General features: G+C 42.5%; 1 protein-coding gene across 1 annotated transcript in view; it reads right to left on the reverse strand.

Moving 5' to 3' along the window:
* Positions 1–17576, reverse strand: part of LOC115124118 (potassium voltage-gated channel subfamily C member 1-like) — a 70653-nt gene that overhangs the window by 22562 nt on the left and 30515 nt on the right. The window contains exon 2 of the mRNA XM_065020947.1: positions 4964–5107. Coding sequence (XP_064877019.1) covers positions 4964–5107 — 144 coding nt within the window. The remainder of the gene's footprint in view (positions 1–4963; positions 5108–17576) is intronic.

Consider the following 17576-nt stretch of genomic DNA (forward strand, 5'->3'; position numbering starts at 1 on the left):
ACATTATACATTATATTATACATTAGATTATACATTAGATTAGATTATACATTAGATTAGATTATACATTAGATTATTACATTAGATTAGATTATACATTAGATTAGATTATACATTAGATTATACATTAGATTAGATTATACATTAGATTTATATTAGATTATATTAGATTATACATTAGATTATACATATACATTAGATTATACATTAGATTATACATTAGATTAGATTATACATTAGATTATACATTACATTATTTATACATTAGATTATACATTAGATTAGATTATAGATTAGATTATACATAAAGATTATACATTAGTTTATACATTAGATTACATTATTAGATTATAGAATTATACATTAGATTATACATTAGATTAGATTATACACTAGATTAGATTATACATTAGATTATACATTAGATTAGATTATACATTAGATTAGATTAGACATTAGATTAGATTATACATTAGATTAGATTATACATTAGATTATACATTAGATTAGATGATATATTAGATGATACATTAGATCAGACATTAGATTATATATTATATTATATTATACATTAGATTATATATTATATTATATTATACATTAGACTATACATTAGATTATATTATACATTAGATTCTACATTAGATTAGACTATACATTAGATTAGATTATACATTAGATTAGATTATACATAAGCCTTGTTTATACATTCGATTATACATTAGATTATACTATACATTATAGATTCTGTTATACATTAGATTAGATTATACATTCGATTATACATTAGATTATACATTAGATTAGATTATACACTAGATTAGATTATACATTAGATTACATATTAGATTACATTATATATTAGATTATAGATTTGATTATACATTAGATTAGATTATACGTTAAAATATACATTAGAATAGATTATACACTACATTAGATTATACATTAGATTACACATTAGATTAGATAGATAGATTAGATTTTACATTAGCTTTGTTTATACATTAGAATATACATTATATTAGATTATCATATTAGATAACACATTAGATTATAGATTAGATATTAGATTATACATTAGTTTAGTTTTTTATTAATTACATTTTTTTTACCCCCTTTTTCTCCCCAACTCATGAACGGGCTCGGGAGAGACGAAGGTCGAGAGTCATGCGTCCTCCGAAACACAACCCAACCAAGCCGCACTGCTTCTTAACACAGCAAGCATCCAACCCGGAAGCCAGCCGCACCAATGTGTCGGAGGAAATACCGTAAACTACCCAGCGACCTGGTCAGCGTGCACTGCGCCCGGCCCACCACAGGAGTCGCTAGTGCGCGATGAGACAAGGATATCCCTACCGGCCAAACACTCCCTAAACGGGACGACGCTGGGCCAATTGCGCGTCGCCCCACGGACCTCCCGGTCGCGGCCTGGGCTCAAACCCAGAGTCTCTGGTGGCACGGCCTTAGATCACTGCGCCACCCGGGAGGCCCTACATTAGCTTTGTTAATATATTAGATTATACATTATATTAGATTATACATTATATTATACATTAGATTATACATTAGATTAGATTATACATTATATTATACATAAAATTAGATTATTGATTAGATTATACATTATATTATACATAAAATTAGATTATTGATTAGATTATAGATTAGATTATACATTAGATTAGATTATACATAAAATTAGATTATACATTAGATTATACATTAGATTATACATAAAATTAGATTATAGATTAGATTATACATTAGATTAGATTATACATAAAATTAGATTATACATTAGATTATATTATACATTAGATTAGATTATACATTAGATTAGATTATACATTAGATTATACATTAGATTATTATACATTAGATTATACATTAGATTATATTATACATTAGATTATACATTATATTATACATTAGATTATATTATACATTAGATTATACATTAGATTATACATTAGATTATATTATACATTAGATTATACATTAGATTATACATTAGATTATATTATACATTAGATTATACATTAGATTATACATTAGATTATACATTAGATTAGATTATACATTAGATTATACATTAGATTATATTATACATTAGATTATATTATACATTAGATTATATACATTAGATTATACATTAGATTATACATTAGATTAGATTATACATTAGATTATATTATACATTAGATTAGATTATACATTAGATTTATAACATTTGAACATTATACATTAGTGTTATAATCTCCACCTCCCCAACTCATGAGAGAAGATTATACCCCATTAGATTCTCAAATTATACATTAGGATTAGCCCTAGGACCGTTAGGATTATGACATTAGATTAGATTATCCACCTGATTAGATTAGTTTATACATTCTGCCTTATTATTATACATTAGATTATGATTATAACATTAGATTTCTGATAATTATACATTAGATTAGATTATACATTAGATTATCTATTATTCATTTTGGCCTTTCTAGAGTTTTTCCTAGACCGTATTTTACATTAGTTTGCTGTTTGGGGTTTTAGGCTGGGTTTCTGTACAGCACTTTGAGATATCAGCTGATGTACATTATTTGATTTGATATTTGATTATACATTAGATTAGATTATACATTAGATTAGATTATACATTAAATTAGATTAGATTATATTATACATTAGATTATACATTAGATTAGATTATACATTAGATTAGATTATACATTAGATTAGACTATACATTAGATTAGATTATACATTAGATTAGATTATACATTAGATTAGATTATACATTAGATTAGATTATACATTAGATTATATTATACATTAGATTAGATTATACATTAGATTATACATTAGATTAGATTATACATTAGATTAGATTATACATTAGATTAGATTATACATTAGATTAGACTATACATTAGATTATACATTAGATTACATTAGATTAGATTAGATTATACATTAGATTATACATTAGATTATTATACATTAGATTATAGATTAGATATTATACATTAGATTATATTATACATTAGATTAGACTATACATTAGATTAGATTATACATTAGATTATACATTAGATTAGATTATACATTAGATTAGATTATACATTAGATTAGACTATACATTAGATTATATTATACATTAGATTAGATTATACATTACATTATACATTAGATTATACATTAGATTATACATTAGATTATATTATACATTAGATTAGATTATACATTAGATTATACATTAGATTATACATTAGATTAGATTATACATTAGATTATACATTAGATTATATTATACATTAGATTAGATTATACATTAGATTATATATTATACATTAGATTAGATTATACATTAGATTATACATTAGATTAGATTATACATTAGATTATACATTAGATTAGATTATACATTAGATTATACATTAGATTAGATTATACATTAGATTAGATTATACATTAGATTATACATTAGATTATACATTAGATTATACATTAGATTAGATTATACATTAGATTATACATTAGATTAGATTATACATTAGATTAGATTATACATTAGATTAGATTATACATTAGATTATACATTAGATTAGATTATACATTAGATTATACATTAGATTAGATTATACATTAGATTATACATTAGATTAGATTATACATTAGATTATACATTAGATTATACATTAGATTAGATTATACATTAGATTATACATTAGATTAGATTATACATTAGATTATACATTAGATTATATTATGCATTAGATTATACATTAGATTATACATTAGATTATACATTAGATTATACATTAGATTAGATTATACATTAGATTATACATTAGATTAGACATTAGATTATACATTAGACTATACATTAGATTAGATTATACATTAGATTAGACATTAGATTATACATTAGACTATACATTAGATTAGATTATACATTAGATTATACATTAGATTATACATTAGATTATACATTAGATTATACATTAGATTAGATTATACATTAGATTATACATTAGATTATATTATACATTAGATTAGATTATACATTAGATTATACATTAGATTAGATTATACATTAGATTATACATTAGATTAGATTATACATTAGATTATACATTAGATTAGATTATGCATTAGCTTTGATTATACATCAAATCAGATTATAGATTAGATTATACATTATATTATTGAATTTAAATTCAGGGATCATTAAAGTATCAATAAAGTTGAAGTCGGAAGTTTAAATACATTTAGGTTGGAATCATTAAAACTCATTTTTCAACCACTCCAAAACTTTCTTGTTACCAAACTATAGTTTTGGCAAATCGGTTAGGACATCTACTTTGTGCATGACACAAGTAATTTTTCCAACAATTGTTTACAGACAGATTATTTCACTTATAATTCACTGTATCACAATTCCAGTGGGTCAGAGGTTTACATACACTAAATTGACTGTACCTTTAAACAGCTAGGAAAAGTCCAGAAAATGATGCCATGGCTCTAGAAGCTTCTGATAGGCTAATTGACATCAAGAGAGCCAATTTGAGGTGTATCTGTGGATGTATTTCAAGGCCTACCTTCAAACTCAGTGCCTCTTTGCTTGACATCATGGGAAAATCAAACGAAATCATCCAAGACCTCAGAAAATAATTGTAGATCTCCACAAGTCTGGTTCATCCTTGGGAGCAATTGTACATCCTTGGGAGCAATTGTACAAACAATAGTACGCAAGTATAAACACCATGGGACCAGGTAGCCGTCATACCGCTCAGGAAGGGGTTCTGTCTCCTAGAGATGAACATACTTTGTTGCGAAAAGTGCAAATCTATCCCAGAACCAAGATCACCTCCTCAGTGTGGTTCCCCACCAACACCATGCGTTCTGTTGTACATACAGTAGTACTACGTAGAGCCTATTTACATCTAAGTATCTCTCTCACCTTCACCAAGATCACCTCCTCAGTGTGGTTCCCCACCTCCACGCGTTCCGTGTGGTTTTGCAGGTCGTTGAAGTACTCGTGAGTCTCCAGGCAGAACGTAGTGATGGAAATCAGGATAAAGAACAGAGAGGCAAACGCTATACTCTGCAACGAGACAATCAATCAATCAATCAATACATTGACACATTAAATCAATTAAATGTATTTTTAAAAGTCCATTTTACATAAGCAGTTGTCAGAAAGTGCTTTCATAGAACAAAACACTCAAAGTCAGTGAGAGGAAACATGTTGGACAGGACATAGTTACAGGACACAGATACATACTAGTTACTATAGTAACGGCATTGTACTAGCAGAGTAACGGAGCTGAGCATTTTCTGCTATTACACAAACGCAGTAGGGACTGTTGTTTATTCCACGCTGTTACTTATGTAAGGTGTTACTGAGAAATATACAGATAACATGATCCATTGTACTTACAGAGGATCCATTAAAACAGTTAGCGAGAACACAGTTACTCGCCTACAGCTTTTATTTCAACATTACTGGCTGATTTCTGTTGTTTTCACTTCAGCAAGCTAACAATTATTCTGTAAAAATACAAGTCCAGGACAGTCACACCACAGAACCAACAGCAGGTAACAGTCACACCACAGAACCAACAGCAGGTAACAGTCACACCACAGAACCAACAGCAGGTAACAGTCACACCACAGAACCAACAGCAGGGAACAGTCACACCACAGAACCAACAGCAGGTAACAGTCACACCACAGAACCAACAGCAGGTAACAGTCACACCACAGAACCAATAGCAGGTAACAGTCACACCACAGAACCAACAGCAGGTAACAGTCACATCACAGAACCAACAGCAGACAGCAGGTAACAGTCACACCACAGAACCAACAGCAGGTAACAGTCACACCACAGAACCAACAGCAGGGAACAGTCACACCACAGAACCAACAGCAGGTAACAGTCACACCACAGAACCAACAGCAGGTAACAGTCACATCACAGAACCAACAGCAGGTAACAGTCACACCACAGAACCAACAGCAGGGTACAGTCACACCACAGAACCAACAGCAGACAGCAGGGTACAGTCACACCACAGAACCAACAGCAGGTAACAGTCACACCACAGAACCAACAGCAGGGAACAGTCACTACCACAGAACCAACAGCAGGTAACAGTCACATCACAGAACCAACAGCAGGGTACAGTCACATCACAGAACCAACAGCAGACAGCAGGGTACAGTCACACCACAGAACCAACAGCAGACAGCAGGGTACAGTCACACCACAGAACCAACAGCAGGGTAGTCACACCACAGAACCAACAGCAGGTAACAGTCACACCACAGAACCAACAGCAGATAACAGTTACATCACAGAACCAACAGCAGACAGCAGGGAACAGTCACACCACAGAACCAACAGCAGGTAACAGTCACACCACAGAACCAACAGCAGGTAACAGTCACACCACAGAACCAACAGCAGGTAACAGTCACATCACAGAACTAACAGCAGGTAACAGTCACATCACAGAACCAACAGCAGGTAACAGTCACATCACAGAACCAACAGCAGGTAACAGTCACACCACAGAACCAACAGCAGGTAACAGTCACACCAACAGCAGGTAACAGTCACACCAACAGCAGGTAACAGTCACACCAACAGCAGGTAACAGTCACACCAACAGCAGGTAACAGTCACACCAACAGCAGATAACAGTCACACCAACAGCAGGTAACAGTCACACCAACAGCAGGTAACAGTCACACCAACAGCAGGTAACAGTCACACCAACAGCAGGTAACAGTCACACCAACAGCAGGTAACAGTCACACCAACAGCAGGTAACAGTCACATCACAGAACCAACAGCAGACAGCAGGTAACAGTCACACCAACAGCAGGTAACAGTCACATCAACAGCAGGTAACAGTCACACCAACAGCAGGTAACAGTCACACCAACAGCAGGTAACAGTCACACCAACAGCAGGTAACAGTCACACCAACAGCAGGTAACAGTCACACCAACAGCAGGTAACAGTCACACCAACAGCAGATCACAGTAACACCAACAGCAGGTAACAGTCACACCAACAGCAGGTAACAGTCACATCACAGAACCAACAGCAGACAGCAGGTAACAGTCATACCAATAGCAGGTAACAGTCACACCAACAGCAGGTAACAGTCACACCAACAGCAGGTAACAGTCACACCAACAGCAGGTAACAGTCACACCAACAGCAGGTAACAGTCACACCAACAGCAGGTAACAGTCACACCAACAGCAGGTAACAGTCACACCAACAGCAGGTAACAGTCACACCAACAGCAGGTACTACACAATTGATGATGTAAAGCTAATGGTTAACAAGGGCGAGAGGATGAATCTGGTCAGCATTCATAAACAGATCACACTCAGACCAGAAAACAACTCAGATTCCAGAGCAACAGCCTCTATAATCTGGCAGTGCTGTAAAACAGGGCAGGCCGCATTGTGAGGGCCTCCAGCCATTAGCAGCCACAAGGCCCATCATCTAACCAGCCTCCAGCCATTAGCAGCCACAAGGCCCATCATCTAACCAGCCTCCAGCCATTAGCAGCCACAAGGCCCATCATCTAACCTGCCTGCAGCCATTAGCAGCCACAAGGCCCATCATCTAACCAGCCTCCAGCCACTACGCAGCCACAAGGCCCATCATCTAACCAGCCTCCAGCCACTACGCAGCCACAAGGCCCATCATCTAACCTGCCTCCAGTCACTACGCAGCCACAAGGCCCATCATCTAACCTGCCTCCAGCCATTAACAGCCACAAGGCCCATCATCTAACCAGCCTCCAGCCATTAGCAGCCACAAGGCCCATCATCTAACCTGCCTCCAGCCATTAGCAGCCACAAGGCCCATCATCTAACCTGCCTCCAGCCATTAGCAGCCACAAGGCCCATCATCTAACCAGCCTCCAGCCATTAGCAGCCACAAGGCCCATCATCTAACCTGCCTCCAGCCATTAGCAGCCACAAGGCCCATCATCTAACCAGCCTCCAGCCATTAGCAGCCACAAGGCCCATCATCTAACCAGCCTCCAGCCATTAGCAGCCACAAGGCCCATCATCTAACCAGCCTCCAGCCACTATGCAGCCACAAGGCCCATCATCTAACCTGCCAACAGCCACTATGCAGCCACAAGGCCCATTATCTAACCAGCCATCAGCCACTACGCAGCCACAAGGCCCATCATCTACCCAGCCATCAGCCACTACGCAGCCACAAGGCCCATCATCTACCCAGCCATCAGCCACTATGCAGCCACAAGGCCCATCATCAAACCTGCCAACAGCCACTATGCAGCCACAAGGCCCATCATCTAACCTGCCATCAGCCACTACGCAGCCACGAGGCCCATCATCTAACCAGCCATCAGCCACTACGCAGCCACAAGGCCCATCATCTAACCAGCCATCAGCCACTATGTAGCCACAAGGCCCATCATCTAACCTGCCTCCAGCCATTAGCAGCCACAAGGCCCATCATCTAACCTGCCAACAGCCACTATGCAGCCACAAGGCCCATCATCTAACCAGCCATCAGCCACTATGCAGCCACAAGGCCCATCATCTAACCTGCCAACAGCCACTATGCAGCCACAAGGCCCATCATCTAACCAGCCATCAGCCACTACGCAGCCACAAGGCCCATTATCTAACCAGCCATCAGCCACAAGGCCCATCATCTACCCAGCCATCAGCCACTACGCAGCCACAAGGCCCATCATCTACCCAGCCATCAGCCACTACGCAGCCACGAGGCCCATCATCTAACCAGCCATCAGCCACTACGCAGCCACAAGGCCCATCATCTAACCAGCCATCAGCCACTATGTAGCCACAAGGCCCATCATCTAACCGGCCATCAGTCACTATGCAGCCACAAGGCCCATCATCTACTATGCAGCCACAAGGCCCATCATCTAACCAGCCATCAGCCACAAGGCCCATCATCTACTATGCAGCCACAAGGCCCAACATCTAACCAGCCATCAGCCACTACGCAGGCATAAGGCCCATCATCTACCCAGCCATCAGCCACTATGTAGCCACAAGGCCCATCATCTAACCAGCCATCAGCCACTATGTAGCCACAAGGCCCATCATCTAACCAGCCATCAGCCACTATGTAGCCACAAGTCCCATCATCTACTATGCAGCCACAAGGCCCATCATCTACCCAGCCATCAGCCACAAGGCCCATCATCTACCCAGCCATCAGCTAATACGCAGCCACAAGGCCCATCATCGACCCAGCCATCAGCCACTATGTAGCCACAAGGCCCATCATCTACCCAGCCATCAGCCACAAGGCACATCATCTACCCAGCCATCAGCCACAAGGCCCGTCATCTAACCGGCCATCAACCACTACGCAGCCACGAGGCCCATCATCTACTATGCAGCTACAAGGCCCATATCTACCCAGCCATAAGCCACAAGGCCCATCATCTACCCAGCCATCAGCCACAAGGCCCATTATCTACCCAGCCATCAGCCACAAGGCCCATCATCTAACCAGCCATCAGCAACTACGCAGCCACAAGGCCCATCATCTACCCAGCCATCAGCCACAAGGCACATCATCTACCCAGCCATCAGCAACTACGCAGCCACAAGGCCCATCATCTACCCAGCCATCAGCCACAAGGCACATCATCTACCCAGCCATCAGCAACTACGCAGCCACAAGGCCCATCATCTACCCAGCCATCAGCCACAAGGCACATCATCTACCCAGCCATCAGTCACAAGGCCCATCATCTAACCGGCCATCAACCACTACGCAGCCACAAGGCCCATCATCTACCCAGCCATCAGCCACAAGGCACATCATCTACCCAGCCATCAGCAACTACGCAGCCACAAGGCCCATCATCTACCCAGCCATCAGCCACAAGGCACATCATCTACCCAGCCATCAGCAACTACGCAGCCACAAGGCCCATCATCTACCCAGCCATCAGCCACAAGGCCCATCATCTACCCAGCCATCAGCCACAAGGCCCATCATCTACCCAGCCATCAGCCACAAGGCCCATCATCTACCCAGCCATCAGCCACAAGGCCCATCATCTACCCAGCCATCAGCCACAAGGCCCATCATCTACCCAGCCATCAGCCACAAGGCCCATCATCTACCCAGCCATCAGCCACAAGGCACATCATCTACCCAGCCATCAGCAACTACGCAGCCACAAGGCCCATCATCTACCCAGTCACCAGCCACAAGGCACATCATCTACCCAGCCATCAGCCACAAGGCACATCATCTACCCAGCCATCAGCAACTACGCAGCCACAAGGCCCATCATCTACTGAGCCATCAGCCACAAGGCCCATCATTTACCCAGCCATCAGCCACAAGGCCCATCATCTACCCAGCCATCAGCCACAAGGCCCATCATCTACCCAGCCATCAGCCACAAGGCCCATCATCTAACCAGCCATCAGCCACTATGTAGCCACAAGGCCCATCATCTAACCGGCCATCAGTCACTATGCAGCCACAAGGCCCATCATCTACTATGCAGCCACAAGGCCCATCATCTAACCAGCCTTCAGCCACAAGGCCCATGATCTACTATGCAGCCACAATGCCCATCATCTAACCAGCCATCAGCCACAAGGCCCATCATCTACCCAGACATCAGCCACTACGCAGCCACAAGGCCCATCATCTACCCAGCCATCAGCCACTATGCAGCCACAAGGCCCATCATCTAACCTGCCAACAGCCACTATGCAGCCACAAGGCCCATCATCTAACCAGCCATCAGCCACTCCGCAGCCACGAGGCCCATCATCTAACCAGCCATCAGCCACTACGCAGCCACAAGGCCCATCATCTAACCAGCCATCAGCCACTATGTAGCCACAAGGCCCATCATCTAACCGGCCATCAGTCACTATGCAGCCACAAGGCCCATCATCTACTATGCAGCCACAAGGCCCATCATCTAACCAGCCATCAGCCACAAGGCCCATCATCTACTATGCAGCCACAAGGCCCAACATCTAACCAGCCATCAGCCACAAGGCCCATCATCTACCCAGCCATCAGCTACTACGCAGCCACAAGGCCCATCATCTACCCAGCCATCAGCCACTATGTAGCCACAAGGCCCATCATCTACCCAGCCATCAGCCACAAGGCACATCATCTACCCAGCCATCAGTCACAAGGCCCATCATCTAACCGGCCATCAACCACTACGCAGCCACAAGGCCCATCATCTACTATGCAGCTACAAGGCCCATCATCTACCCAGCCATCAGCCACAAGGCCCATCATCTACTATGCAGCTACAAGGCCCATCATCTACCCAGCCATAAGCCACAAGGCCCATCATCTACCCAGCCATCAGCCACAAGGCCCATCATATACCCAGCCATCAGCCACAAGGCCCATCATCTACCCAGCCATCAGCCACAAGGCCCATCATCTACCCAGCCATCAGCCACAAGGCCCATCATCTACCCAGTCATCAGCTACAAGGCCCATCATCTACCCAGCCATCAGCCACAAGGCCCATCATCTACCCAGCCATCAGCAACTACGCAGCCACAAGGCCCATCATCTACCCAGCCATCAGCCACAAGGCCCATCATCTACCCAGCCATCAGCAACTACGCAGCCACAAGGCCCATCATCTACCCAGCCATCAGCCACAAGGCCCATCATCTACCCAGCCACCAGCCACTATGCAGCCACAAGGCCCATCAGAGATGGAGGAAGGAGGCCCAGAGAGGCTTGGAAATGCAGACATGTTTACATCAGCTCTCCATTAGATCTCACCTGATAACTACCAGCCATCAGCCACTACTACCAAGACTTTTCTGAGTCTCTGTAAATCCTGTACGTTCTATTATTGTCATCGCTTGTCGATCAAATCTAGTATGATAAAGAATAATTAAAGGATTAAACACCTACGTGTAGTTCTGTGGAGGCTGCTGAGGGGAGGACGGCTCATAATAACATCTGGAATGGATTTTCAGTGGGAATGGAATCAAACACATCAAACACGTTGGTTTCCATGTTGTTGATACCATTTCCATTGACTCCATTCTGGTCGTTGTTATGAGCCGTCCTCCCCTCAGCAGCCTCCACTGGTCTCGTTGAACTGTTTACAGAAGAGGATCATGGCAGGTGTCGGTTCTGCTTCTGACCAATGAGAGCCCCTGGTCCAAGCATTCAGCCCATTTCCTGCTCATCTCCCACAATAACTCTGTACGGGTTAGGGTTAGCATTGTGTTTGTGTTAGCATTGTAAATAAATCCAAAAGTACTGTACAGCTGATTGATTTGTGTGGGGAAGGCTGAATGTAGATATGGCGGATACCTGGTGCCTGAATGGCATTGATGACAAGGTACATATTTAACCAGCTGTTATCCAGGTGAGCAGGAGGACGAGAGAGGATACAGATGTATTCCAATCCGTCCATGACGCTACAGTCAGAGCTAATAACACTAGAGTCCTCTCACAGGCACAGGGTCGACTCAAATTGCGCCCTATTTCCTACATAGTGCACTCCTTTTGACCAGGGCCCTTGTCCAAAGTAGTGCACTACAGAAGAAAAAGGGCCCCGTATGGAATGCATTACAAAATATACGAGGGAATATGAAAAGAGACGGTTTTCAGACGTGTTATTTGTTGATAGCGACGGTTTGTCGACCTCTGTACTCAGTCAGTCACATCCTAATCAACACCAGCTTCATGATGAGCAACATACATGCTATAATGACTAGCTAGATGATTAATGACTACATCACACTGAAGACAGCTACATCACACTGAAGACAGCTACATCACACTGAAGACAGTTACATCACACTGAAGACAGCTACATCACACTGAAGACAGTTACATCACACTGAAGACAGCTACATCACACTGAAGACAGTTACATCACACTGAAGACAGCTACATCACACTGAAGACAGCTACATCACACTGAAGACAGTTACAGTTACATCACACTGAAGACAGCTACATCACACTGAAGACAGCTACATCACACTGAAGACAGTTACATCACACTGAAGACAGTTACAACACACTGAAGACAGTTACATCACACTGAAGACAGCTACATCACACTGAAGACAGCTACATCACACTGAAGACAGTTACAGTTACATCACACTGAAGACAGCTACATCACACTGAAGACAGTTACATCACACTGAAGACAGTTACATCACACTGAAGACAGCTACATCACACTGAAGACAGCTACATCACACTGAAGACAGTTACATCACACTGAAGACAGTTACATCACACTGAAGACAGTTACATCACACTGAAGACAGCTACATCACACTGGAGACAGTTACATCACACTGAAGACAGCTACATCACACTGAAGACAGCTACATCACACTGAAGACAGTTACATCACACTGAAGACAGTTACAGTTACATCACACTGAAGACAGTTACATCACACTGAAGACAGTTACATCACACTGAAGACAGCTACATCACACTGAAGACAGTTACATCACACTGAAGACAGTTACATCACACTGAAGACAGTTACATCACACTGAAGACAGTTACAGTTACATCACACTGAAGACAGTTACATCACACTGAAGACAGTTACATCACACTGAAGACAGCTACATCACACTGAAGACAGCTACATCACACTGAAGACAGTTACATCACACTGAAGACAGTTACATCACACTGAAGACAGTTACATCACACTGAAGACAGCTACATCACACTGGAGACAGTTACATCACACTGAAGACAGCTACATCACACTGAAGACAGCTACATCACACTCAAGACAGCTACATCACACTGAAGACAGCTACATCACACTGAAGACAGCTACATCACACTGAAGACAGTTACATCACACTGAAGACAGCTACATCACACTGAAGACAGTTATATCACACTGAAGACAGCTACATCACACTGAAGACAGTTACATCACACTGAAGACAGTTACATCACACTGAAGACAGCTACATCACACTGAAGACAGCTACATCACACTGAAGACAGCTACATCACACTGAAGACAGTTACATCACACTGAAGACAGCTACGTCACACTGAACATAGTTACATCTTGTAATGGATACATCCCACTGAAGACAGTTACATTTTGTAATGGATACATCACATTTCGATATTTTTTGGGGGGACAGAATGAGCACTATCTATCTTTTGAGGACGGAAGGAAACACTTTACAAAGAAAAGACAAATCTAGAGTACATCTCTACAAAGAAAAGACAAATCTAGAGTACATCTCTACAAAGAAAAGACAAATCTAGAGTACATCTCTACAAAGAAAAGACAAATCTAGAGTACATCTTTACAAAGAAAAGACAAATCTAGAGTACATCTCTACAAAGAAAAGACAAATATAGAGTACATCTCTACAAAGAAAAGACAAATATAGAGTACATCTCTACAAAGAAAAGACAAATATAGAGTACATCTCTACAAAGAAAAGACAAATATAGAGTACATCTCTACAAAGAAAAGACAAATATAGAGTACATCTCTACAAAGAAAAGACAAATATAGAGTACATCTCTACAAAGAAAAGACAAATCTAGAGTACATCTCTACAAAGAAAAGACAAATCTAGAGTACATCTTTACAAAGAAAAGACAAATCTAGAGTACATCTTTACAAAGAAAAGACAAATCTAGAGTACATCTCTACAAAGAAAAGACACATCTAGAGTATATCTTTACAAAGAAAAGACAAATCTAGAGTACATCTCTACAAAGAAAATGTGTATATCCTCTTCTCTGGTCTGTTCTCTGGTCTGTTCTCTAGTCTCTGGTCTGTTCTCTGGTCTATTACTGGGCTGTTCTCTAGTCTGTTCTCTGGTCTCTGGTCTGTTCTCTAGACTCTGGTCTGGTCTCTGGTCTGTTCTCTGGTCTGTTCTCTGGTCTGTGGTCTGTTCTCTGGTCTCTAGTCTGTTCTCTGGTCTCTGGTCTGTTCTCTGGTCTCTGGTCTCTGGTCTGTACTCTGGTCTCTGGTCTGTTCTCTGGTCTGTTCTCTGTTCTCTAGTCTGTTCTCTGGTCTGTTCTCTGGTCTGTGGTCTGTTCTCTGGTCTGGTCTCTGGTCTGTTCTCTGGTCTCTAGTCTGTTCTCTGGTCTGTTCTCTGGTCTGTGGTCTGTTCTCTGGTCTGGTCTCTGGTCTGTTCTCTGGTCTCTGGTCTGTTCTCTGGTCTCTGGTCTGTTCTCTGGTCTGTGGTCTGTTCTCTGGTCTCTAGTCTGTTCTCTGGTCTGTTCTCTGGTCTCTGGTCTGTTCTCTGGTCTGGTCTCTGGTCTGTGGTCTGTTCTCTGGTCTCTAGTCCGTTCTCTGGTCTCTGGTCTGTTCTCTGGTCTCTGGTCTGTTCTCTGGTCTCTGGTCTGTTCTCTGGTCTCTGGTCTGTTCTCTGGTCTGTGGTCTGTTCTCTGGTCTCTAGTCTGTTCTCTGGTCTGTTCTCGGATCTGTTCTCGGGTCTGTTCTTTTGTCTGTTCTCTGGTCTGTTCTCTAGTCTCTGTCTGTTCTCTGGTCTCTAGTCTGCACAGTTGGTCCCAGGTCTCTGGTCTGGTCTGTACAGTAGGTCTCAGGTCTCTGGTCTGGTCTGTACAGTAGACCCAGGTTTCTGGTCTGTATAGTAGGTCCCAGGTCTCTGGTCTGGTCTGTACAGTAGACCCAGGTTTCTGGTCTGTATAGTAGGTCCCAGGTCTCTGGTCTGTACAGTAGGTCCCAGGTCTCTGGTCTGTATAGTAGGTCCCAGGTCTCTGGTCTGGTCTGTACCGTAGACCCAGATTTCTGGTCTGTATAGTAGGTACCAGGTCTCTGGTCTGGTCTGTACAGTAGGTCTCAGGTCTCTGGTCTGGTCTGTAAGGTAGGTCCCAGGTCTCTGGTCTGGTCTGTACAGTAGACCCAGGTTTCTGGTCTGTATAGTAGGTCCCAGGTTTCTTGTCTGGTCTGCACAGTAGGTCCCAGGTCTCTGGTCTGGTCTGTACAGTAGGTCCCAGGTCTCTGGTCTGGTCTGTATAGTAGGTCCCAGGTCTCTGGTCTGGTCTGTACAGTAGACCCAGGTTTCTGGTCTGTATAGTAGGTCCCAGGTCTCTGGTCTGGTCTGCACAGTAGGTCTCAGGTCTCTGGTCTGGTCTGTACAGTAGACCCAGGTTTCTGGTCTGTATAGTAGGTCCCAGGTCTCTGGTCTGGTCTGTACAGTAGATCACAGGTCTCTGGTCTGGTCTGTACAGTAGGTCCCAGGTCTCTGGTCTAGTCTGTACAGTAGGTCCCAGGTCTCTGGTCTGGTCTGTACAGTAGATCACAGGTCTCTGGTCTGGTCTGTACAGTAGGTCCCAGGTCTCTGGTCTGTACAGTAGGTCCCAGGTCTCTGGTCTGTACAGCAGGTCTCAGGTCTCTGGTCTGTACAGTGGGTCCCAGGTCTCTGGTCTGGTCTGTACAGTCGGTCCCAGGTCTCTGGTCTGGTCTGTATAGTAGGTCCTAGGTCTGGTCTGTATAGTAGGTCCCAGGTCTCTGGTCTGGTCTGTACAGTAGGTTCCAGGTCTCTGGTCTGGTCTGTATAGTAGGTCCCAAGTCTCTGGTTGGGTCTGTATAGTAGGTCCTAGGTCTCTGGTCTGTATAGTAGGTCCCAGGTCTCTGGTCTGGTCTCTATAGTAGGTCCCAGGTCTCTGGTCTGGTCTGTACAGTAGGTTTCAGGTCTCTGGTCTGGTCTGTAAAGTAGGTCCCAGGTCTCTGGTCTGGTCTGTACAGTAGGTCTCAGGTCTCTGGTCTGGTCTTTACAGTAGGTCCCAGGTCTCTGGTCTGGTCTATACAGTAGGTCCCAGGTCTCTGGTCTGGTCTCTATAGTAGGTCCCAGGTCTCTGGTCTGGTCTGTAAAGTAGGTCCCAGGTCTCTGGTCTGGTCTGTACAGTAGGTCTCAGGTCTCTGGTCTGGTCTTTACAGTAGGTCCCAGGTCTCTGGTCTGGTCTATACAGTAGGTCCCAGGTCCCAGGGGTCTCACAAGGCCCTCTCCTGTCCCACAGAGAATGCAGGTCCCTTGGGTTTCTCCTGCACAACAGAAGGGCATGGAGACACTTCTCCAGGGAACTGTGGAACTGTGGAGATGTTGAGTGAGCCAGAGGACAAAGACAAAAAGCCCTCCCTCCCACTCTCCCTTCCTGCCTCCCCCACACTCTCCTTCCCTGCCTCCCTCCCTCCCTCCTCCTCTGTCTACCTGCCTGCCTCAAGAGAAACAAGACAATCCCCCTGATTGACAATTAGAAACCCAGTTAGCAGGGAGCTGTGGAGTTATGGAGGCATGAAGGCCAGCCAGTGAACAAGGCCAGCTACTGAAGCTACTCAGCCTGCCTTGTGTCTGGCCCTGGAAGAACAATACCCCTGGATGCAGAAACAAACCCAGTTAGCAGGGACTTCATCTCTCTCCTCTGACTTTTTAATGTGTGACATCAAGTTTGTTTCTGCCAATTCAGTGTGGTAAACAGAACAGTACAACATTGTCAAATCAATCATCCAATATTGCAG

This window comes from Oncorhynchus nerka, linkage group LG7 (assembly GCF_034236695.1).
Source record: "Oncorhynchus nerka isolate Pitt River linkage group LG7, Oner_Uvic_2.0, whole genome shotgun sequence".
In the NCBI taxonomy this organism is placed as follows: domain Eukaryota; kingdom Metazoa; phylum Chordata; class Actinopteri; order Salmoniformes; family Salmonidae; genus Oncorhynchus; species Oncorhynchus nerka.